Source organism: Sinocyclocheilus rhinocerous, unplaced genomic scaffold (genome assembly GCF_001515625.1).
Source record: "Sinocyclocheilus rhinocerous isolate Xijiao unplaced genomic scaffold, SAMN03320098_v1.1 scaffold757, whole genome shotgun sequence".
Taxonomy (NCBI): domain Eukaryota; kingdom Metazoa; phylum Chordata; class Actinopteri; order Cypriniformes; family Cyprinidae; genus Sinocyclocheilus; species Sinocyclocheilus rhinocerous.
The window spans coordinates 801,190-828,353 of NW_015662957.1; the positions used below are offsets into that span (position 1 = coordinate 801,190).

Sequence of the window (27,164 nt, forward strand, 5' to 3'; positions counted from 1 at the left end):
TGTTTAGTGATGAAAGCACTGTTGACTGAGAGGGGGTGTGACTCTTCAAAATGATGTTAATTGTTTTGACATTTGTCACACAGCAAATGACTTCACTTCCTAGTTCCTCTGTCTTTGTGTTCCTCCATCAAAGTGCCACATTTACCACAGTCAAAAAAAGACAATGCTGAAAGATCTCAAAAACTGACAGCGCAAACAAATCTTTGTTCAAAACCAACAGCAGCTACACAAACAAAAATCAGTTAGGTTGTCTAAATCATCACATAAACACACCCTCTCAGCATTATGAGCTACAGTATAAAACATGTATCCATACACCATGGTCTCATAAATGTCTCTTTACTTTACAATCCCATCCTTAACCAAAAGCAATAAACAATTTGCTTTATATTGTGTGTATTCGTCATGCTTAAGACCATTGAATATATTTCCATTTTCACAACAGTCCACTATAAACTGGTATATGATTTCTTTAATTTCATACTCTTATATTTAAATGAACTCCTGTCGTTCTCCATGTCATATAATGACAGATGAGATAGACAATGAAGGGTACATTGAAATAGGACATGTTTAAGAGAGAGGTGCTGCCAGCTTGTATTGACAGAGAGAGGTAGGAAATGAGATGACATAAATTCCTGCATGTGCTGAACATTATGCATGATGACTATAACATATTTGTTGTCGTTTTTATCCTTTCTTTTCCCTCAGTTCCTTGGTTTGACTCATTAAACTTGCGTTGCTCTTTATTGACTCATTATGGTTCGTGTCTACAGAGCTGAGTGTTGACAGAGTGTCAAGATTATGCTAAATCGTTAACTAAGACAGCAGAGTTGATACATGCAGCAGCTAATTTGTGGTTCATCAAGTCAGTTTTTTTTTTTCCAGAGAGAACATTTATGAAATTCAAATGAAAATTTAGACATAATTCTGAACTTTACCCATCTCTTACCTACTCTGTAATTTTAATTATCATCTAAATTTGTTGTCTTCATAGCAGATATGCTTATGAAGTGAGTCCTCGGAAAAGGATTTAAATTAAATACTATTTAATTCACTGTTAAAACATAATGTATTTTTCTGCTTTGCAGACAGTACATATTAAGTTTAAAATCACATGAAGTGAAATGCAGTTTACTTTAGGCATCAGACAGGCTGAGGAAAGTCCAGTGTTTTCTGTGTGCTTGTATTTGTATGTCTGTATTAACTGTTGTACCTTTGTGCCTCAGAAAATGTAGGGCGCTTAGTCACACCTGCCAAAAAGCTTGAGGACACGCTCCGTCTGGCCGAGCTGGTCATAGAGGTGCTCCAGCAGAATGAAGAACATCATGCTGAAGTGAGTGTGCCAGACATTACGTGGTAGACATGCTTAAATATACAAGGATGAAAAGAAATATGTCAGGGGCATAGTTATGTGAAAACAAACAATGCTGATTCAATAATAAGACCTCAGAGCAACTTCAAATGTTTTCAATAATAATAATATTAAAAAACAAAAAAAAAGGGTCCTCAATGGCTGCTAGCTCTATTTAGATGACATTCCCCATTAGAGCAGCCGTCATCATCTCACAGACAACAGCAGAATATATGTGACCCTGGACCACAAACCAGTCATAAGGGTCAATTTTTTAAAATTGAGATTTATACCGCATCTGAAAGTTGAATAAATAAGCTTTCCATTGGTGTATGGTTTGTTAGGATAGTACAATATTTGGTTGAGATACAACTATTTGAAACTCTGGAATCTGAGGGTGCAAAAAAAATCAAAATACTGAGAAAATCGCCTTTAAAGTTGTCCAAATGAAGTTCTTAGCAATGCATATTACTAATCAAAAATTAAGTTTTGATATATTTACAGTAGGAGATTTACACAATATCTTCATGGAACATGATCTTTATTTAATATCCTAATGATTTTTGGCATAAAAGAAAAATCGATAATTTTGACCCATACAATGTTTCATTGGCTATTGCTACAAATATACCCCAGCGACTTAAGACTAGTTTTGTGGTCCAGGGTCACATATGTGTGTTTTTGTGTTTTTAAATTATGTGCTCCGCAGGCTACACACCCAAGTACGGGAGGTCAGGCGGTACAGTATTTTTTATTTTTTTCTGTCATCAGTGGCATACCCTGCTCTAGCATGCCAGTCTCATGATCTGGCCTGCCCTGGAAGAGGCTTTACATGGGCATAGCAAATCAGGAGTCAGGCATCTGCAGGGTGGATTTATTTAATTTCAGTTCAGCTCATTCTAAGTTAATTAAAGAGTTAAATTCAGAACTAGATAGATAGATAGATAGATAGATAGGTAGATAGAACTGAACTGAAATTACTGTCACATTGACTGAGTACATTCCAGTTTGAAGGCATCATAGTCAATGGACAAAATTACTACAGCTGTGCTAAGTTGTTCATCATCATTTCAGTTTATTTCAAGTCTATTACTCTGTCTTTTTTGTTTTCTTTTGTAAATTCCATTTACACTTCTAGTACCAGGTTCATTAAACCATTAAAGGAATAGTTCACCCAAAATTCATTAAGAACAAAAAGAGGATATTTTGAATTATGTCTTTTTTTGTCTGTCTGTCTGTTTATTTGTTTGTAGTCCATACAATGAAAATCAGTTGGGTCCAATGTTGGTTGGGACCACACTGACTCTAATTATATAAACAAAAAGATTAGTCAAAATATCTGCCTACAGAAATGGCTACAGGTTTGGAACAACATAGTCATACTTTACTCACCAGAATTATTCACTTTTGGGTGGCTTATCCCTTTAAGCACATAAAATCATTTTAAATAAATATGTCCACTAAAGTGCATGGGATTGTTTATGGTATTTTACATAGTCCAGTCATTTATCATGCCCTTAAAATTGCATGTTCAAATGTAAATGTGCATCATGTACATGCACAAAATAATTTAATACATTTGATAAATTGATGGACATACATATATATCATGTAATTTTTAAGCCATCAGTGACAATTCCACGTCAAAACCTAGAATCTTTACAAGCGTACCAAACTGTCTTAAGCATAAGAATGATTGAATTATTAAACATTATTTCTTGTGTTTGTTTGCTTCCTTTTGATCAAGATCACTGTCAATCATTCTTAACTGTTTTCACATTGTTTTCCAATTGCAATTTAAAGCCCTTTAATGCTGAAGAATTTATGATAATCAAGTACTCAATCCAAAACACAGAGCGAAGAAAATCTCACGTAACTCTCACTGTTTTTCATGACTTGTTTGTTGGCTGGAAAACGTTGGACAGGGTAAAGAGGTATGTAGACCATAGAGTCCCCCTCCATGTGCATGTCGCAGCCGCTGTACCATGGATGGAGGGATTTCCACCTTTTCCCCCTAATTTCGTCCTCCCCATCTCTGCCTGGACACCCCATCCTTCCCCTGGTCAGCTGTCGCTGTGGAGCATTGAGCAAGTTGCTTGTTTCCACAAGCACAAGGGGACAGTGCTTCACCTGTGGAAGCAGACACCCCAAAAAACCTCTGGTCTCATTTTCACCCTTGCACAACCCCAATAATCTCCAAACTCTCCTCTGTTTTGTGTTTTTCAGCTTGGTTTGGTCTGCTAGCTTCACTTACCTGCTCTGACAACAAATATAAAACTGTGTAACAAATGCACTTATCTGTGTTTTTTGGGAGAGATGTTGCAAGGAAAAAAACTGGTCTCAAAAATACTGGTATGAAAATTTGTTTGAGTGGTCAGTGACAACAGCATGCCTTTTTAAAGGAGAGGAAGCCATGATCTACATTAACTTTTCATTTGTCTAACACGCTTGATGCATATCTACAGGCCAGATGTGTTACACACAGCAGCGCGGTTTGATCAGCAGCAGAGGAATCTCATATACAGAAGACATAATTGCAATCTTAAAAATATATATGCAATAGAAATAACCTTTTTTCTGAACTTTTTTATTATTATAAAGAACCTTTTGTGCAATGTAAATGTTTCATGGATGTTAAAGGTCTTCATGGAACCAACAACGCCAATAAATAACTTTTATGTTTAGGAGTGTATTTAAAATGATTTTGTTTTGAACAGAGAAACAATGCTAATAATTACTGAGATTGTGCTGCTAATCAATGCTGCTGCTGCATGCTGGGAATTTGTTTGTTACAAAGGCTTAAATTCCTGTGCATGGACTTCACATCTGCAAAATGGAAAGTAAATAAAGGATATACTTTAAATATAAATCAATGTATGTGAATTAGACATTAGCTATGCTTTTTAGAGGACGGAGTAGCATGAGAGTTTTAATGCATGAGATAAGCTCATGACACGCCACAGACACAAAGATGAAAAATTGCATTACTGGAGAGTCTAGCATTAATCTCAAAACTGTTTCAGTTTAATTTTTATAGATCTGTGGACTGTCATGCCCTTACATATAAGAGAAAGGACTAAACTTGAGTGTATGTCTTTATATTACAAGGCTAATTTTATTTTTGATTTCATTTCCCCCTTTTTTCTGGCTCTTGTGTTGCCTCGGTTTCTCTTTCTCTCGCTGCAGGCATTTGCTTGGTGGTCAGACCTGATGGTTGAACATGCCGAGACGTTTCTGTCTCTATATGCTGTGGACAATAATCATGGTTATCATAAACGAATAAATGAAATGAATGAAATTGGAAATTGTCATATCTACAGTCCATACTATTTGCATATTTGTGATGTTGCATGCCTGCAATAAGTTACAAATTGCAACAAAGCGGAGCTTTAAGAGACAATATAGAAGAATTAAGGGCCAAATAGCAAACCCTGCAGGGGGTCGTACCAACACATTGAATGTAAAGAGTTTGCTCAAGGCCTTATCACGTCTCTAATGAACTGAAGTCAATGGGGTGCTGTCCATGGTGCTAAAGCCACACTGCCATGGGCTGCAGTTGACTAATTATCCTAGTGGCATTCTTTGCACAGCTTGACAGGTACTTGTGTTGCCTCGGTTTCTCTTTCTCTCGCTGCAGGCATTTGCTTGGTGGTCAGACCTGATGGTTGAACATGCCGAGACGTTTCTGTCTCTATATGCTGTGGACATGGACGCGGCACTGGAGGTCCAACCACCAGACAGCTGGGACAGCTTCCCTCTCTTTCAGTTGCTCAATGACTTCCTGCGCATTGACTGTGAGTATTTGCAATGATCTTTTCTGGAAAGGTCCACATATTTTATGCCTTATCAAATGAATATTGTAGTTTAAATACAAGGTCATTTCTATTGACACCATATGTGTCTCATATACTGCCAGAAACATTCTTTCAAACATTCAAGAATTTATTTTAATTAATATACAGTGGGTACGGAAAGTATTCAGACCCCCTTAAATTTTTCACTCTTTGTTATATTGCAGCCATTTGCTAAAATCATTTAAGTTAATTTTTTTTCCTCATTAATGTACACACAGCACCCCATATTGACAGAAAAACACAGAATTGTTGACATCTTTGCAGATTTATTAAAAAAGAAAAACGGAAATATCACATGGTCCTAAGTATTCAGACCCTTTGCGCAGTATTTAGTAGAAGCACCCTTTTGATCTAATACAGCCATGAGCCTTTTTGGGAAAGATGCAACAAGTTATTCACACCTGGATTTGGGGATCCTCTGCCATTCCTCCTTGCAGATCCTCTCCAGTTCTGTCAGGTTGGATGGTAAACGTTGGTGGACAGCCATTTTTAGGTCTCTCCAGAGATGCTCAACTGGGTTTAAGTCAGGGCTCTGGCTGGGCCATTCAAGAACAGTCACAGAGTTGTTGTGAAGCCACTCCTTCGTTATTTTAGCTGTGTGCTTAGGGTCATTGTCTTCTTGGAAGGTAAACCTTCGGCCCAGTATGAGGTCCTGAGCACTCTGGAGAAGGTTTTCATCCAGGATATCCCTGTACTTGGCCGCATTCATCTTTCCCTCAATTGCAACCAGTCGTCCTGTCCCTGCAGCTGAAAAACACCCCCACAGCATGATGCTGCCACCACCATGCTTCACTGTTGGGACTGTATTGGACAGGTGCCTGGTTTTCTCCACACATACCGCTTAGAATTAAGGCCAAAAAGTTATATCTTGGTCTCATCAGACCAGAGAATCTTATTTCTCACCATCTTGGAGTCCTTCAGGTGTTTTTTTAGCAAACTCCATGCGGGCTTTCATGTGTCTTCCACTGAGGAGAGGCTTCCGTCGGGCCACTCTGCCATAAAGCCCCGACTGGTGGAGGGCTGCAGTGATGGTTGACTTTCTACAACTTTCTCCCATCTCCCGACTGCATCTCTGGAGCTCAGCCACAGTGATCTTTGGGTTCTTCTTTACCTCTCTCACCAAGGCTCTTCTCCCCCGATAGCTCAGTTTGGCCAGACGGCCAGCTCTAGGAAGGGTTCTGGTCATCCCAAACGTCTTCCATTTAAGGATTATGGAGGCCACCGTGCTCTTAGGAACCTTAAGTGCAGCAGAAAGTTTTTTGTAACCTTGGCCAGATCTGTGCCTTGCCACAATTCTGTCTCTGAGCTCTTCAGGCAGTTCCTTCCAACACATTGAATGTAAAGAGTTTGCTCAAGGCCTTATCACGTCTCTAATGAACTGAAGTCAATGGGGTGCTGTCCATGGTGCTAAAGCCACACTGCCATGGGCTGCAGTTGACTAATTATCCTAGTGGCATTCTTTGCACAGCTTGACAGGTTGTTGTCTGGTAACCTATTCTTGATATTGGATTGCTTTTTCTTCTGGGAGAGCTTGAGAAATCAAGAGTGTATACTATGTATAAAATAAACAATTTAACAGCCTTTTCCTTTTTAAAGTATATTTAAATTGTATTTTATTTTTGAATATTGTTTCCCTTACATTCACATGCTTGGTATTTATTTGTTTGTTAGCTTGCTTTTTGTTTGTATTTGTTTATTTTTGTTCTTCTGTCTCTTCCTCTTCATCTATGAGAGATTGTGTCTTAGAATTAATATCTTAAATTAAAAAAATTGAATTATTCTTGACTTCGTGTGGGGAAGTCATGGCCTAATGGTTAGAGAGTCGGACTCGTAACCCAAAGGTTGCGGGTTCGAGTCTCGTACCGGCAGGGATTGTAGGTGGGGGGAGTGAATGTACAGCGCTCTCTTCCACCTTCAATACCACGACTGAGGTGCCCTTGAGCAAGGCACCGACCCCCCAACTGCTCCCCGGGCGCCGCAGCAAAAAATGGCTGCCCACTGCTCCGGATGTGTGTTCACTGCTGCACATTTGGATGGGATAAATGCAGAGCACTAATTCCGAGCATGGGTCACCATACTTGGCCACATGTCACGTCATTTTAAAGAAGGGAGTAAAGGTCTTTTATATACATGGTCTGTTTTTCAGCATTCCAGCAGAGAAAGACCTTCTTATCCATCTTATTTTCAAGGGCTCTAAATTATAAACATGATCAAGACATTGTACATCCTTCTGTCATCTGATTGATGCTTCAAATTTTTTTAGCAAGTAAAAAGCCTTTTAGTGTAATTCTGAAAATATCCGCCTTCATGTCGATTCATGTGTCTTTTTCCTGCACAATCTTTGCTGATTTTATAACATAAATGTAAAATATTTTGCATTGTTAGTAATATTTCAAGAAGAACACTTACTGGTCTTTTTAAAAATCATCTCCAAATTGCATATTTTTGCTCAGTTTGGACCTCTGAGTTTTTTCTTCTTTTTTGAGTATTAGCTCCATATTCTCAATATATCATATATGAGCCATAAAAGCTTGATGCAATAAATATGATACTTAAAAAAACACAAATGCAAACTTTTAAAATTAATTATATTTTGTCTAAAGTTCCAATAAGCTTAACAGGGTTAAACACAATCTAGTTTCATCTAGTTCCCCAATCTAGCCCCATGTAGTTCCCCGTAAACCCACACACATATTACTCCTCGCTACAACACAGAGACACATATCACCTCCCTCTGGCCTCCTCACACACAAGCACACTCGCATAAACACAAACACAAACAAACACCATCGAGCGACAGCCTACAGCGTGCACTACATCTGTGGAACAGGACATTCAGCATGGAAGGTCAGTATCGTCCTGTGCCTGTAGCACTGAGCTAGGCATGAAACAGCCTTAACACCAGACAGGCGCTAAAGCAGAAGCTATTCTTGCTGCTAATGAGGTCTAAAACAGAGGAGCCTGGGAGACCCCACTGCCCCGGCCACTTGCTCGCGGACAAACACAGTCAAGTGTACAACCACCGCCGCTCAAGTGGCTAATTGGAACAGAGCAATCAGGGAAGCAAACAAACATGGCACCTACTGCGAATGATCGACCTTGAGTACAACAAGAGAGATAGTGAGAGAGCGAAGTGAGAGAAATAGAGATGCTATGACTCCTATGCTTAGTCATTACATGCTAAAAAATGCATGTTTCCACCAATACAGTAGACTTTCTTCAGTCTTCAATTCTCTTCACTTAAGTGTCACTGGATCCTAAAGAAATCATTTTTTAAAAAATTAGAAAGTTTGCCACTGACTACTTGGGCCTTTTTTGTTGTTTTATTTTATTTTTGTGTTTACTACTTTTTTTTTTCTTTTGCTAAAAATTATCCAATCCAAACATCAGAGTTTAAACAGCATCTAGACATGTCCCAAATTTTAATGAAAGGGTTGCAAAAATTGCAACCAATACGATAAATCAAAAATCACTCATATAATATTTAGTTTGATCTCCTGAAATTAACAAAAATTGTCAGGCCTTACCACAGCATGTATCCTGTTGAAAGTGCCATAACACTTCAGTGTTTTGCCACCTTAATTTTTCAGATTTGCTTAGTCACACATTGTCTGCTGTTACTACTAGATGTCAGCAATCATTCATTCTGTTCTTTCTCTCTTTCCCACTTTTCGTTTTCGCTGTTTCAGATAATCTATGTAATGGGAAGTTTCATAAGCACCTGCAAGACCTGTTTGCCCCTCTGGTGGTGAGGTATGTGGATCTAATGGAGTCCTCCATAGCTCAGTCCATACACAGAGGATTTGAACGAGAGTCTTGGGAACCTGTCAAGTAAGCAAAACACGTTTTCATTTTAAACGTTTATGATGAAGATGTTAATTCAGTACAGTTATAAAAAAATAAAAATGCATGCATGGCCTTCCGCAGTCTTCTTGTGTTCAGAAACAGCTAAATAGATACCAACAGACTGAAAAAGGTTTCACAATGTGTTTTGTGTCTTTTTGTTTTCCTGAATCTTTTTTAGCACGTCTATTTGTTTTTAACAGCTTAAAAGTAATTATTTTCAAGATGAAGGTTTTTTTTTCTTCTTTAACTAGCCCTAATTTTCTTACAGTCCAAACCAGCCCTGCTTGTTGAACTTGAAAAACAATCTTACATGATTCCCAAATATACCAGTCATCAGAATAACTTGGAATCACTCGACAAAGCAACATACTGGAAGACAAAGTGTGTGACTGTAAGAATGTTAATGCTAATTGAGTCAACAATCTGCACTTCAGCAGAAACAAAAGTGTGTGTTTTCTCGTAAAACCCAGAGCCAAAGTGGTGATGATGTGATTCACTACTTCTCATGTGCACTTCTCTTCTCTACAACACCATCATATCTCTGAATTAATTCTTCATCTTGTGCTCTAAACATACTGTACATAATGCTGTTTCTGTATCACCCACACTTTCTTTTGTGCATCAACATCAGTGCATTCTTTTTTCTGTGTTTTTTTTTTCCTTTTCCACAGGAGTTTAACAAGTAATCTGCCCAGTGTCAGCCTACCAAATGTGAATCTACAAATGCCTAAAGTACCAAATCTACCAGTGTCAGTTAATCTGCCACCAATGCAAATGCCTAGCTTTTCCACCCCCAACTGGATACCGGGTTTATCTGATACTGAGTGTGTACTGAGTCTGTACCGGATTCTAATACATGCATGCGTGGCCTTAGCATGAACATATTGTCTTTATTTTATACTGAATTCCAATTCGAATTCACCCCAGATCAATTGTAGGTATAAGTTTTCATGTGGAAAGTCTTTGCAATTGAGGACTTCAGAATTTCTAAAATGATATTATGGAACATCTAACATATTACATTATATATATATACAGTATACATATATATATATATTTTTTTTTTTTGTTGAGCCAATAGTTCAACCACAGATCGCTCCAGAACATTTCTATGTGTTTCCGATAAGAATTTCACAACTAAATTAAATATTTTTTTTACAGCTTAACACAATCTGTTGTTGATTTACTTTGTTTCTGATCATTGTCATGTGTCATAATGCACATAAAAGACAATAAACACAAACAGAAGCTTTGAAATTCTGCTTTAGATAAACATATGCTGTGCAAGAGGCCAGAATCTCACTTATTGAGTTTTTTTTTTTTTTTTTTTGTAGGTGAATATGATCAATTGTATTTATTTATTTTTCTTATTGGATCATATGATAGTGTGTTATATATTTACAATTTTAATTAACTGATTTTAGTCTTAGGAGAAGATTGGTCATTTGGAGACCCTTTTTCTGGGTTTAAAATGAATATTATGTCAGTGAAGTTAGCTTCTTTTTTAACAGCTTGTGTAACAAACAGTTTAAAAAAGGCTTACTTTAGAGCATTTTCATTAAAGTTTGAGTAGCTTGTAGCTTGACAAAGTACAAATTTCAAAGTATGCACATAAAAACAAAATGAAAAACATAGTAATAAAGCATTACATCTTGACTCACATGAAGATAACATTATAGTAGTAATATAAAATCTAATTTACAAATAGTTCTTAAAACTGTACATGCAGAATCAGCTACTTTCTTTACATGTGTGGAAATTTTCTACATAAACATTGCCTATGAATTAAGAATTTGTGATTTAGGGAGTTGTCAGAGGTGCGCCAAGGGAATTTTAGCTTATATTTAGACATGATAATTAAAAACTGATACTCCAAACCTTAGCGTATTACCACTTTCCAGATGAGAGTGAAATACCTTACGCACTGCATGTGTTGGAAAAAAATTACGTATGCACACACAGACATAATTATGCATGCTGAGTGAGACTCGGTGTAAATATTCCATCTCTAAGGTGTAATAGTGGGTAAACACCAAAGGTTGCCAAAACTAGACAACACCACCTCAAAATTTGAGTCTCTGTCTTGGCATGTCAGACTAAATTATTTCAACTTTGTAGAAATGAGTGTTTATAAATTTCAGTTATGTTATGTTTCAGGCTAAGGCCACATTATGGAAACAATTTTTAACCCAAAAACCCTATGCATGTTGAAGGGTTGGAAGATACAAATGACACACTATAAAATATATATGTTTTGCTAGCTAAATATTAAAGATGAAGTGTGCCATACTTCTGCACTAGCGGCACCAAACAGAATCACAAAAATAACTAGAAGGGAACATTTGTTAGGACAATTTGTTAAATGTTGGTTAGACTCTTCTTAATTCTGAAGAGTTTTAACACTGCTAAATATTGCTGCTTGATTACCAAGGTATTTTGGATGGATGGTTCTAATGTTTTCTGTGTGGACACATAAATGTCAAGCCAACATAAAAGCAATTTCAGACGTCTTTGTTCAGCCCTGTCCCAAACTCATGCCATTGGCTGAGCCAAAGTTGTTCATTTCAGCCACTAAAACAAAAAGATTGCAGTTTTGTTTGATGCTGCAAGTAGCACAGAAATTACACGCTTCACCTTTAACAAAATTATTCACAATATCATGGTCAAATGGTTAGATGCTCTTGGTTTCTGGTCATGAATAAGCAATGCTGCTTTAACATCTTGTATCTTTCCAACATCTTCCTCCTTTCCCTTTTTCTATTAGAATAGAGCAGGATACAGTTGTCCTTTCTCTTTCCTCTTGCTGTATTTGATAGGTAATGGTTCCTAGAGTAGTAGCACTCCAGTTGTAGCCTGTTTTAGGGTGTCAGGATGGGAATACTGAGGAAGATCAACCCCATCCCACTTTTGCTCCTGTCCTGTTTCCCTCATCTACAGTGCGACAGACAATGCTCTAAAGTGATATACAAGCTTCAGAGAAACAGGCATCTGCTTTCAGTAGAAACCAAATATAAGACTTTAAAAGGACTGGTTGTGTGAGAAACCCAAACTGCATGGTTTCTCACAACAGTCATTTTTGGTGTTTTTCACACGATGGCTTAACATTCTTGTTTGAGGTCTAATTTGGTAGATTTTAATAGAGTATCCTTTTATTTATTTATTTATTCATTTTAAATTTGAATTGCAAAATGTTGTTATAAAGTATTGTAAAAAAAAAACTCCCATTTTTCTAATTCATCATTTTCATTTCAAATTTTATTATCAGCACAACAGTTTCAGTGAAAATTAAAAAAAAAAATTATTTTAGTATTTTTCTATTAATCAGTGGTAACATACATCTTTGGATGCTTCTCCTTCAGTCATTTTGCAATGACTGGAGCCTTTATATATATATATATATATATAAATCGCAAAAAGTTTTTTATCATTGGAAAAAAATCATAAAGTAAAAAATATATAAATCAATTCATAATATATAAATGTGTTAAGATTATATATTGAATTGAATTGAATATACTGCTAAAATAAATAAATAAAATATTGATACAATTAATTATTGATTGTTGGTCAGTATCAGTCTTTCTTTTATTTATTTATTTATTTATATATTTATCAACAGACACTCACATACAGAAGTAGAAGGATGTGTAGAAATATATCCTACTGCTGTATGTGAGTGTCTGTTGAGTCTGAGACCCCATTTTAGCAGAATTGAGTATAAATGAATCAAGTGTGAAAGCTCCTACAGAGTCTTCTAACTAAATCTGGCTTCAGTGTGAAGCTCTCTGATTCAGTTGATCCAAAAATATGTTTCCACTGAAGATGCCTTGGCCTGCTGGCTGTTTGAGGACTCATACATGCGGCTGTAAGGAATGGAGTGAGAGTTAATCTGTTTTCTTCTATGATCCATTCTTCATTCACTTCAGACCATGTGGCCTTAAAATTGGCTCCATCCAAACAGATCTATGCCTTTAGTCAGATCAGTTGAAAGTCTGGGACTGTAGCTTCTCCTGCCACTTCATACACATACAGCCTTTACTTGTGATCTTGAAATTCTCTTTTGACATCATTCTGCATGTTTTATCTTTCCTGTACTCAAACAACCAGGGCTGCGTTTCCCAAAAGCATCGTAAGCTTAAGTTGATTGTAGCTCCATTGGTTTCAATGGGTCTACGATGTACTTAAGCATACAATGCTTTTGGGAAACGCAGCCCAGGCCTGACTGGTTATCATTTTGTTTTAGGATTAACCATTTATTTTTTCCATGGAACGATCGCCAATGAGGTTGTTCTGAAGTCATCAGAGCACCTCTGCAACGATTGGGAAGTGGTAAAAATAACTAAACCGAATGTGTCACCCTGGAGTGTGGACTTGAAACAGGTTTTGTCTTCTTTAACCCCCCACCTCCCTGCCCTTTGACCTTCCTACTTCCTGACCTTGGAGCTTTCCCTTCCTGATATACAGCTTTGATTAAAATAATTTAATGTATATCTCTGACTGTCTCCTCTGCACATGTCCTGGTGTTGGCAGTAATGGATCAGGGACATCAGAAGACTTGTTTTGGAAGCTGGATGCATTGCAGACATTCATCAGAGACCTGCACTGGCCAGAAGAAGAGTTTGCCAAGCACTTGGAGAGCCGACTCAAACTCATGTCCAGTGACATGATCGAGTCCTGTGTAAAAAGGTGAGACTTGAAAACATTGTTGACAGTTATTTGATGAACTTTGCAATGCTAATAATGTATTTTTCCTGTTTGAAGCTGCTTTGAAACAATCTGTAATGTATAAACAGCCATAGAATTGACTTAACTGCTGCATTTTGACAGTGGACACTTTATTTGTTCAAGACACGTTTTGGTTTGTCCTGCTGGTTTATCCAAAACTGTTTTAAGCAGCATTTTGTTCATAATATTATTATGACATCACATTAATTGAGAGACTACATCCTCACTTAGTAGTAATTTCACTTAAGTACACTTTAGTAAACAGTACATATAAGCAGTGAAGTCGTTTTTGTAAAATCTGCTGGCTTTTCCATTTGAATAACAGAAAAAGGGCTGGCTGATTTTCAGTATGCAGGCCCACATTTGTAATCCTTTTACTTGTTTTGAGGATGTCAAGCAGGACGTCTTCTTAACTGCATTCTTCCAGTCACTCTTAAGTCGTAATAAACTCTTTGTCATTGCTGTGAGTGAAGACGTGATTTGAAGTGCTTTAAGAAACTGTTGTATGTAATGTCATGGTAATTTGCTGATTCAGTAACAAGTAAAATAATCCACCCCTTTTCCTCTTCCAATCTACACAAAGAAGTTTTATTATGCTAAAAATGTGGAACATAAAACACTCATTTGTGTGTTTTGTTTATGTATTTATTTAGATCCTTTGCTGGATCTCAGTCATCTCATAAGTTACAGTTCAACCAAATATATAGTTTGCCTATATCTACTGTACTACTTAGAATGCCAGTTGCTAATGAGAGTTTAAAGGACTAGTTCACTTCCAGAATGAAAATTTCCTGATAATTTACTCACCTTCATATCATCCAAGATGTTCATGTCTTTCTTTCTTCCGCTGAAAAGAAATTAAGGTTTTTGAGGAAAACATTTTTCTTCATGATGGCCAACTTCAATGGTGGCCAATGGGTTGAAGGTTCAAATTGAGTGTTTCAGTTTCAGTGCAGCTTCAAAGCGCTCTACACAATCCCATCTGAGGAATAAGAGTCTTATCTTGCAAAACGATCTGCCATTTTCTAAAAAAAAAAAAAAAAAAATTATATACTTTTTAACTATACTTTTTATATACCTCTTTATATACCTTTCCAACGTGACTACGTAATGCACGAGGGTCGAGCTAGTGCAAGATGAGCATTTGTAGTTAAAAAGTATTTCAATCATGACAACTCTCTGAACATTTTAGCATGGTGATGGATATGACAATGTTAATGTATTTGGTCTTGGCGGAACAGATCTGCTACGCTGCTGCTGAATTGCTGCTGCTGTTGGTTATTGCTGTAGTTGTAAATTATTGCTGCTGCTGCAAGCAAGTACAGGAACTTGCTACTGCCAATGCATATGGCGATACGGTGCCATGAGTATTTAAGACATACTGCTGCTGCACAAATAGCATATAAAATAACCCCGTAGCAGATCTATACAGGTGAAGCTGGGGAAGGTGGAGGGTTTCAGAGAACTCTGAAAGCGCGCTGCAGGAATCTCAAGTGAATGCTAGCCAGCCATATAAATGCAAGGCAGTAAGCTCATTGGCTGCATATGCAGCATGAACCAATCAGCTTGTGCCAAGTCGTTTAACTCTCTGAATATCATCAGTTACATTAACACCCCGTCAGAATGTGCCATCTAGAGTTTCATGACTGAACAGTCAAATATATATTGAAAATATATATTTTGTAATTTTTTTTTTTAGAAAATGACAGATCATTTTGCTACATAAGACCCTTATTGCTCAGAAAAATCCTGGAAAGTTTTCATTAAAAACTTAATTGTGAGTAAATGAGTGGTGAGTAAATTATCAGGCAATTTTTATTCTGAAACTCTTAAATAGTCACATATATTTAGTCTTGTTTCCTGACTTTTTGACAATCCTACACCATTCTAAATGACCAAAGCAACCAATCAGAATTCGGTGTCCCTTGTGTTGTTTCAGAACCAGAGCAGCCTTTGAGGTGAAGTTGCAGAAGAGTCCACGCACTACAGACTTCCGTGTCCCCCAGTCCATATGCACCATGTTCAACGTCATGGTGGACGCCAAGGCCCAATCGGCCAAACTATGTGCCATGGAGCTCAGCCAAGAGGTAGACAACACTAACAAATGTATCTTTCTGTTCTCACTTACATCCTTATACACTTCTCATGTTCTCTATCTTTCTCATCATTGCAAACATGCACTTTCTCTGCCACAATTTTTCAAGTACAACACCCTCATAATGTGCTGATCTGCATACATCTTAGATTGAATATCAATTTACATAGTAAAATCCATTATTCTGTAGTGTTTTGAATTGCATGTATTCATCATATGCACCAGCCTACAATATATACAGCAGGTATATGTGAATTGAACATTGTTTTTATTCTCTACGATTGTAAATATATCATTTAAATGCATTTACTGCTGTAGATCTGAATGATTCACCAGCATGGCAATTTTCCATCATTTCTGAATTTTAATTTAATTTGACTCTGTGCTGGAATGAGACGTTTTCTTTTTCTCTCTGTTGCTCTCTAATTGTCACTGTCACCTTGTCTGCTGTATCTTTCTTTTCATCCCTTTTCTCAATCTTGTGAAAGTTTGTTAGAGAATGGGTAAGTGTGGCTAACAATTCAATTGAATTCTCACCTTTATGTCCCAAAGGTATAATTAGTAATCCTAGCAGTTTCCCCCAGTCCTGTGACACTTAAATTGTTTTGATTGTATTACCATATGTGATAGCTGCTTCTGAATATACATGTGCTAGAAGTGAGACATCTCATATCCGTAGCATCTTGAGACAGGTAATGATCTGAACTGAATTAATTACCCAGACGTATTTCATATGGGGTAAATGGAGACAAAGGGATTTTGAGTTGGCACAGATTATCCCAGGTGAAAACCACCAAACAGCTCAAGAAAGCTTGTTGCGATTTCTGCTCATTATGTCTTTCTTTTCCAGAGACAGTACCACTCGCAAATAGACAATCTCATCGAGGAGATGGTGAAAGAAATGATTACTTTACTCGTGGCAAAGGTAGCATTTAAGGAAAACAATATTCCTAAGTTATGTTTTGATATCTACATACAATTGCTTTATTCAAAAAGATAAATAAAACAGTAAAAGCAGACATTAATTTTCTAAATCATACTGTTTCTTGTTTTCTGTTCATTATTAAATCTCTTGAAATTCATAGCATGAAAATAATGATCAATTATGATAATTTAGCATTTTTAAAAAGACAATATGTTCTATTTTTTATTCTTTATTTCTGTTTTACAGTTTGTTGTGATCCTAGAGAGTGTTCTGGCAAAGTTGTCACGTTATGATGAAGGCACACTTTTTTCCTCCTTCCTGTCATTTACAGTAAGAACAAATAGTGGCTTAATTTATTAACAAACTCAGACAATTTTAATAAAAAATTTTACTTTAGCACAAGATGTTTTCACTCAAAATGCATTATTTCAATTTATTCTTATATTAAAAATTTGCAATCTTCTAAAGATGTGTTATCTTTCACTTTGCAGTATTGTATAAGTAAAATATTTATATTTAAATGATTATTTTAATTCTGATTTTTATGTCCCTTTTATTTGTAGGTAAAAGCTGCTTCAAAATATGTGGACGTACCTGTAAGTAACAACAGGATTTTTTACTGATGCTCATTTGATTTATCAATCAAACAGTTAATTGTTTATCCACCTTATTTTTCAGTGTGAAAGTAAGCAATTTTCTGTGAATGTGCAAGACTTTCAGTTCATTATCAGGCTGTAGGGAAATAGCGAGAATAATAACAAAGTGCAGTAAATGGTAAAACTGTTTGCACTACAAACCAGTGTGTTCATAATTAAGATAATACATTAAAATAAGATGGTAAGACACACTAGTTTGCAATATCATACAGCAAAAAAATGCTGTTTTGTACAGCTAAAAATAGCTGGAAGTGGATGAGACCGGAAGCCTCGCACATAAAATTTACAACTGGCCGCACCCGCTCTTACGTCTTAAATCAACTTTTGTTTCTTGTAGACATGAAACCTCAGTAGTAGAAGCATATTAGTTTGGATAATTCATTAATAGTAAGTTACACTTTGTTATCAGAAGATTTGTAACAGCTTTAAGATATGTCTAATAATTACCATGGCCTGCTGTGCAGGTGGCCATCTCTTAGCCCCAAATGGCCATTCATATGTATGTGGGAGAGAGTCGTCTCTGTGAAGCTCTCCCCTCTGCAGCAGACAGTGTGATGTGTGTGTTGTGCAACAAAAGCCCGTTGTGAAGATGCCGCTGGGTCCAACTCATTGCATTCAGCATCACATCACTGAGTTTCCTTCAACTGCCAACACATTTGGTCACGACGCGAGGCCTTTTAAATTAAAACCCTGTCAATGAATGCCGGAATGTCCTCTCGCTGTCTTTCTCTCTATCTTTATCGTTCTGCTGATGATCTGAGGGTTAGCAAATCTTATGTTTCCATGGTAATTGTTTGCTTAATACACAAAAGTATGTAAAAAGTATGTCTCACAAAATTTGCACCCTTTGAAAGGACCCATAGATGTGTGAAGTAAGTTCAATTTACAGCGTCTGACAATTACCAATTCTGATGACCTTCATATGCCTGCTGGCAAAGGAAGTGTTTAATTCTCCTCTGAGGCCGAGCAGGGGGGCAGAACACCCCAGAAGATTTACTCTGGCTTGATTTTTCACTTGCTGTTTTGTTGAATAGAATTGTATTAATCAAATAACATTGTTCTCCTGCCGGTCTGTTCAGACTTTGACAATGACAGCTCATTTTGCACACCTCAGGTTTTGACTATTAGACGTCTAAGAAAATGAGAAAGAAAACACTTTTTTTGTCTGCTTGTCAGATGAAATATAATTTGCTAATTTGACAGTAGACAGTAGCTTTGCTACTGTACAAAGCAAAATCACCATAAGCGTTAGATTGGCATAGCAATACAGATTTCAGAATAGTGCAGTAAGCGAAATTAGTATAGCAGTAGTGTAGCAATGTATGAAGCACAGCTCACACAGAGGTCATTTTCAAACCATGTAGTGTTTTGGTTGACAACGTGGCAAAATTGCATGACCAACTTGATCCCGATGCAAAATCTTTCGTTTTCATGTGAAATTCCAGATCGCAAAAACTCTTGTTGAAATTACTTACTGAACAGTGGTAAATGTGACTGCATTCTCCATTATGAAACCTAGGAAGCTGCTGATAGTATTTTAAAGGAATAGTTCACCTAAAAATGAACATTTGCAGAAAATTTTCTTGCCCTCCAAGGCCATCCAAGATGTACCTGTAGATGATTTAGATTTTTCAACAGAACAGATATGGAAAATTTAACATTACATCACTTGTTTGTTAATGGATACTCTGCAGTGAATGGGTGCCGTCAGAATGAGAGTCCAAACAGCTGATAAAAACATCACAATAATCCACATGACTCCAGTCCATCAATTACTGTCTTGTGAGGTGTGATTTAAATAACATATTATTTAGACATTTTACCTTTAAAATGTCACTTCTGGCCAAAATATCAGTTCATAATCCATAATATCGCTTCATCCAGTGAAGAAGTGCATCCCCTGTTGTCCTCTCACATCAAAATTCGCCAGTATATTTGTTTAGAACTGTTTTTGCTTGTAAGCATTTTTGACTCTCATTCCGTTGGTGAGAAAGTGATATAATGCTAAATTTCCCCAAATCTGTTCTGATAAATAAACAAACTCATCTACATCTTGGACAACATTTTCATTTTTGGGTAAACTATTTTTTCAAAATGTAAACATCTTGATTATGCTTGCATTGATATAATTTTAACACATATCCAAGATTGCAGTGACAGTTGATTATAAAACATATTTCAATCAGTACTGAAAATTGTGTAATTAAAAAGCTGTTGTTGTAGTTAGTTGAGTCTAGATTGTTCTGAATCGGTCACGTATCAGGCTCAGTGATGTTTAGGATGCTGCCTATATAGGCCGCTCACAAGGTTTGGGCTTATGAGGTTTGTGTTTGAGCTGAGTTGTATGGTAGTATTTAAATTATATTAAGCAGTAAAACATTTCTTTCTTTCTTTCTTTCCTTCATCTGCAGAAACCTGGGATGGATGTTGCCGACAGCTATGTGACATTAGTTCGCCACTCTCAGGATGTCTTGCGGGACAAGGTCAATGAGGAGATGTATACAGAAAGGTTATTTGATGTAAGTAATGGCTGTCTTCTCCCTCTGTGAAGGGGGAGGCCCTCCAAAATGTGACATAACAGCCAGCTAGGAGGGATAAGTCACATTTTGAGATCTGCTTCTCTCTCTTTCTCACTTAATTTCTCTATCTTTTACCCTTTGACTCTAACTTTATCTCTTGCACTGCTTTCTCTGGCTTAACCTTTCCTCTCTGGTTTGCAGTGCTGTGTGTATTCCTGAATGTTCTGGCTGTAATATTCCCTTTGCTCTGCTCGTTATTCCTAGTGCAAAATTCTGGAGGAGGATTATTTTAAGATTTGTTCTCAAACAAAGGGGCATGCAGATGTGAGCTTAAGCAGTTCAAGCTACCTACAACACACTGCAATCAAAGATAGAGACTGAGAATCTACAGATGACTACACAGACATAGCTATGTTATGAAAGTTATTGCAGACCTTTGATTAAAGGTTCTAGTTGTTAAGAATAGCTTGCGGTTCAAAGAAGAGAACAGTAGAGTAGATCTCGACATAACAAATGTTTTTTTTCCCTCTAAGATCTCAACATGTACTTCTGTTCAAAAGTTTGGGGAAAAAAGAAAAGAAAAAGACAAAAGAGAAAAAGAAAAAGACAAAAAAGATAAACATTTTATTCAGATTATTTATCAAATGAGACAGTAAAGACATTTATAATGTCTATAAATGTTTATAATGTACCTGCTTTCAACATTAATAATAAGAAAAATCAGCATATTAGAATTATTTGTGAAGGACACTAAAGATTAGAGTAATGGCTACTAAAAATTCAGCTTTGCATCACAGGAATAAAATACATTTTAAAATGTATTAAAATAGAAAACAAGTATTTAAAATTATATAATATATAAATATATTTTTTTAACAATATTTTTGATGTAACAAATGCAGACCTGGTGAGCATAAGACGTCTTTAATATTAAAAAAAATTTTACAGACCAAACTTTTAAATGGTAGTGTACATATGATGTGAGAGATATTTTCTCAAAATCTTGAAGTAAAGTTTATTTACACATTTTCTTCTTTGTTTGGAGATTAAAAATAAATATTGCCATTACAATGTCCCTTTTTTCTCATTGTCTCTGAGAAAGCAACTTTTGTTATGTCAAGATCATGAAAATGTGAGAAAAAAATAATGCATGCCCTCTTAGGGCTTCTATGGAAACCAAACCAATTGGACATGCTAAAACCATCAGAGTGTGATGGATATTGTTTTGTTCATTTTAGCTGATAGTTGGGGCGGGGGGTGCCCTATTTCCGGAGTAAATCTCCCACTAAGGAGATCCAAATAGAGAGAAGCCCTCCAAACCTTGAGCTTATTGTGCTAAAGGCTTAAAGAAAAGGAAAGAATGAGGGAAAACACTGAGGGCAAGAAAGAGGAGTTGAATAAGTAACACTGAAGGGGAGGGCAAACAATGGAGAACACCGTCTTAAGAGATGGCCAGGGCCATCATGTTGGTTATAATCCTTTTGTGCTGTCTGTAGACCAGTTTGTTAAGTGTGTGTTGTTGGAGAGGTGTGTTTGCATTGTGTGGCTAAAGACTTGTGTTTATATTCAGAAAGAAAGCCAGAACGGGAGCGCCGATCTGGGATCAAATTTCCTGTCCATTTGCTTGACGTCGCTCCTTGCGAACTCAGGACAAACTGATCTGAAAACAGCACTCTCGCTCTGAAAAGCTTTGTGAATATGGCTCCTCGTATCATATGTGAACAATTCAAGTAAGAATCCTGATCATGGTTCGTCGTTGACTTTCACTGACCAGATCAGTAGTCTTACTATGAGATGCTTGAAACATATGAGCTCTGGTTTTTCGAGTGTCCTACAAAAAGGCTGCTTGAATCTGCTGCTGTATGCTAGCTTGTCCTGGTTTTACTTTATTTCTTTCTCCCCTCCTGGAGGGTGTCTGAAAAGATCCTGTGTTCGTTTCTTTGTTCATTCGCTTGGAATGAGATGGTGTCGCTTCTTTTCCATCTGCATTGTGCACTTGCGTTCATTTCCTCGAATGCAAACAAGGAAAAGATCCCATCTGCCTTGTCTTTCCTACCCTCTCATTCCATTTCTCCATTTTCCTTTCTTGTTTTTCCACCTCTTTTCTTGCTCTCTCTCTCTAAGCCTGAACCGAAATGAAACTTATCCTTCCTGTCAAGTTGTTTTTGTCACATTATGCCAAGTGGCGTCATTCAGTGTCAAATAATCTTCCTTTGTACATCTACTAGCATGGCCCATGTCCTCAGAGACTCAGCTCTTACATGCACTTACACACATCCATTCACACAGCCAGCCAACCAGCCCACACTCCCCAACCTCGCGCCCCACCTCCGTCAACCCCAGATGGGCATGCATGGCACACATCTCCCCTCTCCACCCGCTCAAGTGGTCAGGCTTCCATAGTTAGTTGAAAAAGACAACATATGTGCATGCATACACACATGCGCGCTCACTCCGTCTCACACACGCTAACACGCACACTCTGGTCCTCACTGTTATGCTAAACAGCCATTGAAATAGCACCGCTCTTTATCGGGGGCTCCAGGCAACCTGCTCAAATGTTTTCTTGTTACTTTGTCATTTCACTTGTTAAAGATGTCATAACATCCTCCACAATGAGCCATAACACCACATGCTGTTGTTTTAAACCTGCTACACTCACCCTATTTAAAAATGACATTCAGTTCGTTATAAAAAAAAAGACATATAGAGGAGATTATAGTATCGACGGCACTAATTAAATGGGTTTAAAAGAACAGCAGCCCACCCCCTTATCACTTGCGTGTGTTTATTTTTACTCTATCCATTTTTGCTGATTTGGAAAAACACATTTGATGCCAGGAAATTTACAACACAAATATACATAAAAATATTAAAAGAATGAAGAAATAGATTCTGCAGGGGTCACTATAAGTTAATACATGTTAGTCTGTTCATCTTTTCAGGTTTATTCAGACTTGCCAGTGAGATTGAAAAAATGTCGAGTTTCTCCAAAATTTCACTAAAATGTTAATGATTAATAATGAAAGAGCCACATAATTTAGTTTGGATGGAGTTACAATCACTACAAGGGCTGTTTTCGTCATCATTCATGCTGTATTGTGGTTTTTTAATTTCCCTTTTTGTTTTTGAATCAGCCAAAATGTTGCTTTCACTTGTTATTTTGACTCCAGTAGTCAGAATATTCTTGATGGCCTCCTCCCCTTTTACACTTTTTCATTTTTTGATTGTTTTAAGTAATCCGCTTTGAAATGATCTGTTTGGTGGGTGTACTATAATTGCTTAGTTGTTCTTGGCTGGTTGTCATATTGAAGTATATGTGGCCCACGCTAAGCTTGGGTTAATTGGGGTCAAGGATGCTGATTTCTCACAGACAGAGATGGCACGTTGGCTGGAGTAAGAAGATTATACTTGCTGTTTGACTAATTCAAAATATGGCTTTCATAACAGCGTTTCATAATGCAGAAAAAGCGACCATATGGGATTAGGTATGAAAAATGAAAACAACGAAAAATGAATGAAATTTTAGTCCAGTGATAATTAGAAAAGGATGATGTGTCAAATAATACTAGTAATTATTTGGAATTTTAAATTGATAATTTTGCTAATAAGATAAGTTTATTAATTTGTTGTTTGAAATAAGACATTTCTGAGGTTTACATTTTGTAGTAAATAAAGATCAATTAATTAAACTATTAATTAAATATTTTAAAAAAACATTCATGTTAATTAATATATTCAGACAAAGTTCTTACCATTTCTTAATTTGAAAAGATAAAAATATTTCAAAAGTGAATTTTAGCGGCTTGTTGCGACAAATGTCCGCTGTAATATTCATGAGTTCTGAGAAGATTCAGATTTTTAAGAAGGCCAAATACCAGATACAAGCTGCCTAAGAGCCAAATCATTTGCCAGTGGATGGATAAAGTTTGTTAAGTTCAGGAAAGAGGACCAGAGAGAGGGATAGGAAGGGAGAGGGAGGGAGGGGGGAGAAAATTAATTTATTTCACTCCGCCAGCCTGCCAGTTCTTGAAAGAACAGCTGAGGAGAGCAGGATTAAGGCAGCTGTGCTTAACGTGAGGGCTCATCTGTCAGATTGGGGTGGAGCGCATAGATCATTGATTAAAAAAAGCCTTCTCCAAATCCAGCGCTTCACTGATACCGCCGTCCTGCCCAGGCTCTTCAGTGTGTGCGTGTGCATATGCATGCGTGTCTGAGTGCCAGCAGAGAGACTCAGATACACGGCAGATTACACACATCAATTATACACTTAATCTGCTTCTGGGAGAGATTGTGGCCTACCCTCATTGATTGATTTGAAGTATTCCTGTTGACCTTGGCAGTTTTAGATCGCCGAGATTGCACTTTACTGTGACAGTTAATGCGGTTTAATCGTTCTGCTGCTGGATACTGCAAGGAACAAGTAGGGTTAGGGATACTGGAAAACAAGGCGGGTTTAGACTGAGCTGCTGCTTGTGTTGCATTTCACAGACCTGTAATACCACTTCACTGTCTGGGACACTTAACCACTTTGCAGGTCCAGCTGACCCAAGTGAACAGTTTAATCAACTTTAGCTAGCACACAAACTTAATGCTGTGCATTCTGTGGTCCAAGAAAAACAGAAAAAAATGAATCAATGAAACAAGGTTGTAATAATAAATTTAATTTCTAATTTCTTTTTTATTACATTTGTGCATTTTAAAATTTAATTGAATTTCATTTTTTTGTTTTGTATTTTTTCTTTTGCTTTGCATTTTGTTGTTTTGCAAAAGAACACTTTGATCTACAAACATGCAGAAAACATGTTTTGGAAAAGAAAAGGCACATTTTCTTAAACATTGTTATCCAATTTAACCCCATCACAACAATTTTGTTATGAAAATGGTTTCTTTATTCTTGATTATGATATCCCGAACAACAACAAGCAAAAATGTGTTTTTATTTTATTTATTTATTTCACTGAAGCCTCTGATTGCATTTAGATAATCATGCGATATGGGAGACGGATGTGCGCTTATTGTTTTTCTCCCCAGTTAATCCTTTTATTTTAGAGGTAAACCAATTCAAAACGGAGCTTTAGATGTATAATCTGAACGCTAGTAGGTCAGTATGGGGAAAAAAAGACTAAAAGGGACCCAACAGGTCCTTTCACGGATACTGTTCAAAACATTAAAGGGGGTTGGCTCTTTCAGAATGCAGGGCAGATGTTAGCGGTTCAGGTTTCTGATAATTACGGAGCCCGAAGTGCTTTGTTTGTCGCTTACTGTGAACCGAGGCTAATTTGAATAAACCGGCAGCAACAACATTAACGGCTAGAGATTTTAGCAAAGTAAACGCGCAGCAGAAGAAGTGCATTTGAGCGCCGTGGCTCTCAACTAGCTCTATTAGCTGTCTATTGGCTCTCTCTCTGTCTCTTGCTCTCCCCGTGACATATAAGTGAGGTATGGTGGCATTTGTTTGATTAACTTGTCTGACAAAAGTGACATCTGCTAGCGGGTTCATGTATATGAGAGGCTCAGCGCGGGTCCGCCTTTGTACATCTGTCAGCACAGAGGCAGGGGAAAAGGGTGAAAAGAAACAAATTGGTCCCAAAAAGCAGCCCATTCACCTTCTGCGCTCCCCCCTCCCAGCCCTTAGCCATTCAGGTGCACGGCGGGGCTCTCAAGTGCTCGCTGGTTTATTCCATTTCGTTCCCCCATTGAGGCCGAACCCCACAAGTGTTATGCTCCTCATTCCTGCTCGGCTCAATCCTCCCCTAAGCGTTCCTTTGTGAGCAGAATGGCTCACTTTGCCCTGGGACCAAACTCTCTCTCTCTCTCCCGTTCCTTTTTTTATCCCTCACCCCTTTTTCTTCATTGTGTGTTTACTCAATGACACGATCACAGGCTGTAATTCCCGCCGTTTAGTTCATCTCTACCAGCTCCTTCTTTTCTAAAGAAAGGCCCTGTTTGGACACTGTCACGCACAACACCGGTTTCAGTAGCAGAAATGCATTCCCTGCAATTATACTTTTTGATCGGCTCGATCGTTCCAAGAAGTTGCTCCAGACGCCGTTCCGTTTCGTAGGTTATTCCTTCATTCGTGCACAAAAAACAGCATTAGAGACACTTAAAAGTGTCGCAGAGCTTGCTCAGAAACAGTAAGGGCTTGTTCCACTTAAGGATCCGGTGAGGCGTGCAAATCCCGAGCAGGGTTCTCTTTGTATCCACAACACAATCGCGAGCAGTTTGAAGCCCTTTCGCTTGCTGAGCCTGAAATTTAATTTTCAATCCCGCCATTCAGAAGCACCTATTTCTGGAGAGAGAGCACGTTAACGCAGCAGCACGTTGGAGGACCGCGTTTGGGGTCGCGTATTTCCTACACGACTTTTTTTCTGCAAGGTCGTGGGGTCCTGCGGCGGAGAGATAGCAAGCGCCGGGAGGCGTGGGGTCACCGGTGTGAGTTACCATGGTAATTGAGTTCAGTCATCAATGGACCTCCTCTCAGGAGGGATGAGGCGTACAATAACGGGCCGTTGGCGGCCGTGAACAGCAAGCAGGTAGGATTACCCCAAGCTTTTGTCCTAAGTGCATAATGTCTTGTAGTCAGATTTAAAGACTCCTCAGCCCCCGGGGCCTCCCTCTCTGGCCCAGCAAGGGGCCCGATTCACTCGCTGGCCAGCAAGAAGGACGAGTGCCCTACGACCCGCTGGCCTGAGAGAGACGGCTCTATTTAGTGCAGACAAAGACGTTCGATTCTCGTGTTTTTTGTTTGGGGTATTTTCTTGATTTTGATTCGCGAGGCCCGCGAAGAAGACAGGGAGCACGGGGAGGCACCGCTCTCCTGTTTTCATCTCCACCAGCCTGTCGCTTTGCATTAACATCAGCGCTAACAACCATCATCATTCCATCCCTACTGCTAATTGCAGACACAGCTGGGTCCCAGCAGGAGCGCTTCTCAAACAGCCTAGGCCTCCGAGAGCAGGCCGAGTGGCGCACACACACATTTACAGAGCCACTACCACCAGCAAGGGCAGAAAGAGGCAGAGTCACAGGTTGCTTGTAATCCCCCCATTACCCCCCACCGAGCCTCCGCCCCCTCGTGAACGCGCGTGCGTGTGTGTGTGCGCTGTGTGCGCGCGGGGGTGGATGGATGTGCAACCTTACACTGAATTCTGTTGTTGCCCCCCTGCTAGGCGCGCTAGGCGCTA

General features: G+C 38.0%; 1 protein-coding gene across 1 annotated transcript in view; it reads left to right on the top strand.

Annotated features, from left to right (window-relative positions):
- LOC107728598 (calcium-dependent secretion activator 1-like) overlaps positions 1–27,164 on the top strand; it is a 111,552-nt gene that overhangs the window by 77,954 nt on the left and 6,434 nt on the right. Inside the window, exons 21-33 of the mRNA XM_016538825.1 lie at positions 1,230–1,336; positions 2,064–2,093; positions 3,280–3,288; positions 4,541–4,603; positions 4,992–5,148; positions 8,898–9,039; positions 9,726–9,878; positions 13,585–13,740; positions 15,719–15,866; positions 16,725–16,799; positions 17,046–17,129; positions 17,363–17,395; positions 19,867–19,974. Of these exons, the coding sequence (XP_016394311.1) occupies positions 1,230–1,336; positions 2,064–2,093; positions 3,280–3,288; positions 4,541–4,603; positions 4,992–5,148; positions 8,898–9,039; positions 9,726–9,878; positions 13,585–13,740; positions 15,719–15,866; positions 16,725–16,799; positions 17,046–17,129; positions 17,363–17,395; positions 19,867–19,974 (1,265 nt within the window). The remainder of the gene's footprint in view (positions 1–1,229; positions 1,337–2,063; positions 2,094–3,279; positions 3,289–4,540; positions 4,604–4,991; positions 5,149–8,897; positions 9,040–9,725; positions 9,879–13,584; positions 13,741–15,718; positions 15,867–16,724; positions 16,800–17,045; positions 17,130–17,362; positions 17,396–19,866; positions 19,975–27,164) is intronic.